We start from the raw sequence: 2,500 nt of genomic DNA, 5'->3' as shown, positions 1-2,500 counted from the left end.
ATGTACTGCTTGTTCCGGTCGTTGAGGGCGTTGGGTCCGTCTTTCTGGCCCTCCAGAACCGCCACGCCGGCGTTCATGCAGTACGGGGTCATCGGTGACTCGTACGTGCCCCCCACTTCGACGGGCGCCGGCTCGTCCGGCTCCCTGCCGTCCCCGCCGCCGGTCTCGGTGCGGAAGAACGGGCAGCCCAGCACCAGCTCGTTGCTCTGGGTCTCGGCGGGGTCGTCGCGGCCGCTCAGCTCCTCCTGGCTGCCACTAGGGGAGCTGTAGGGCAGGCTGTGCGTGGAGGAGAGGGTGGAGGAGGCGGAGGCCGAGGAGGCCACGGCGGCGGCCGAGGCGCCCGTGGTGGTGTTCTTGCGGCGGGCGGCGGCCGTCTGCCGGCTCTGGATGACCTCGTTGAGGTCGAAGACGAGGCTCTGCACGTCGTAGTGCGTGAAGCCCTTCTGGCACACCCAGGGCTTGAGCGGGCCGACCGACACGCCGCCGCCAACGCCGCAGTCCTCGGAGCCGCGTCCGTCCTCGGCGTCCGAGCCGGCCCGCGGCGAGTCCACGTCGCTGCGGACGCCGCGCAGCTTGCGGAAGATGGACTCGCCGCCCGTCTCGGACTTGGAGCGGCGCTTGGGCGGCTTGTCGCGCGCTCGGCCCGCCTGCTGATGCTGCGCCGCCGCCGCCGCGTCGTCGGTCAGCTCGGTCAGGCCCTGCTGGTCGGCGGCGTTGAGCAGCTCCTCGAGCCGCTCGGCCGCCGGGCTGCGCTGCTCGCCGGACGCCTCGCTCTGGAGCCCCTTGAGCAGCTCCAGGATGCTGTCGCCCGGGTGCTGCTGGTCGATGGACGACGTGCTGCCGTAGACGCGGTGGAGGGGCGACCACTTGGCGCCCGGCGTGGCCGGCGAGCCCCAGTCGTCCGCGCCGTCCCCGCCGGCGTCCAGCTCGCTGAGGGTGACGTCGCTGTTGCTGCGCTGGCGGACGCGTCGCGTGGCGCCCCGCTGGGCGGACAGGAAGCGGCCGTCGGGGGAGTCCGAGCGTCCGGCGGGACCCCGCCCCTGCGCCTGGGCCTGGGCGCGGCTCCGCAGCGTGTTGTGGATGCTGCGCAGCATCGCCGCGTCCTGATTGGTCATGACGGCGCTCGTCTTCACGATGCCCACGGACCCTCCCCCGCCGCCGCCCGAGAGGCCGGGGGGGTCCATTTCCGCCACGCCGTGCCGCGTGCCCGCTCCGACCTCTCTCCTGGGGGGCCACTCGGCGACCCGGGCGCGCACCCCCATTTTGGGCACCCCCGAGGAGGAGTAGGCGGAGCCTTCAGACCGTGCCGCGTGTGACGCCGCGCTCCCATTGGCCATGCGCATGTGGCGGGTGTAGAACTCGTCCGTGGCCGGGATGGACCCCCCGACCGTGTGATCGGCAGGGGGACGCTTAACGCTGGTCATTTCTGTCGCCTCTACAGGCGGTCATCTCTACAGTCGAGAGGGTCTGCACTGACCTCTGGGAGAGGTCATGAGAGGTCACGGAGCCTGAGAGAAAGGGGCAGTAGAATGGGGCAGTAGAGCAGCTACTCTGAGCTTGCCCTTAGAGATGGAGGGAGATGGGGTAAAGGAAAGAGAGAGGGGATGGGAGGAGGAAGAGACACAGATGAGATGGAGGAATGATGAGCTGCTTCTATAGCCTCCAGACTTGAGAGGGGAGTGACTGTTCAAGGCTCAGGCCTGCATGGTGAGCTCTCGCTGGGGATAGGCCTGCTCTCTTCTCCTGCTGAACGCCCAGCCCTACAAAAGAACAAGAGGACAGTGGGTCAGATGGGGTGTGGAGAGACGCTAGGGCAGAGTACCAAACCCAGGAAACACCTCGCTACATTCACCTGGATAATGATAGTGTCGTGACGATGTCAACAATGACATGGGGCTGGCTGAGACAAACATCCCTATCTTGTTTGCAAGAGCTCCTTACTTTAAAAAGTCTCTTTACTTGACACATGACAAAAAATGAAAAAAATAATAGGTAGACAGATTAATAAATAACAACACTATTACTAATAATAATCATTGTTATATGAAAAGATTATGAAACATAAACAAACAGATAATGATTTATTCGAATGTATTTATTTTTGGAAAAGAACGGTGCAAAATGATAAAAATAGAAGTAAGAGAATTATTAAATTGGTAGAGACTAGGATGGGATGGAGGTTTTCAGGAACAAATCTCTATGCCAGATGTTTTTTAAAACCGACGTATGTGAATTGCAATCATACAGTATATTGGAGTGATTAACATGCTTTCTTATGCTCTTTATGCACGCTCTCTCTCTCTCTGTCTCTCTGATAAAAAGCAAACTCTTCTTTTCCTCACAGCCTTTCTCAGTCACAGTCACAGACACAGATAGGAACCATGCGGAACTTGCCACAAGAACTTCCTCTCTATAATGAAGTGGTGGAGGCATTCACACGGGCAACAAAAAATGGGGAAAAGTGTTAGAAGGGGGGGCGGGGGGGGGGGACAGGGATTTG

At 60.7% G+C, this 2,500-nt stretch overlaps 1 protein-coding gene across 5 annotated transcripts in view; it reads right to left on the bottom strand.

Moving 5' to 3' along the window:
- The window catches only part of LOC134067477 (signal-induced proliferation-associated 1-like protein 1), a 71,314-nt gene that overhangs the window by 37,196 nt on the left and 31,618 nt on the right, over positions 1-2,500 (bottom strand). For all 5 annotated transcript variants that reach the window (XM_062522758.1, XM_062522760.1, XM_062522761.1 and 2 more), the window contains exon 2: positions 1-1,760. This exon is cut by the window's left edge and continues 56 nt beyond it. In XM_062522758.1, coding sequence (XP_062378742.1) covers positions 1-1,424 — 1,424 coding nt within the window. In that variant the 5' untranslated portion in view covers positions 1,425-1,760. The remainder of the gene's footprint in view (positions 1,761-2,500) is intronic.

Source organism: Sardina pilchardus, chromosome 20 (assembly GCF_963854185.1).
Source record: "Sardina pilchardus chromosome 20, fSarPil1.1, whole genome shotgun sequence".
Taxonomy (NCBI): domain Eukaryota; kingdom Metazoa; phylum Chordata; class Actinopteri; order Clupeiformes; family Clupeidae; genus Sardina; species Sardina pilchardus.
This window is presented reverse-complemented; position numbering and strand designations above follow the sequence as displayed.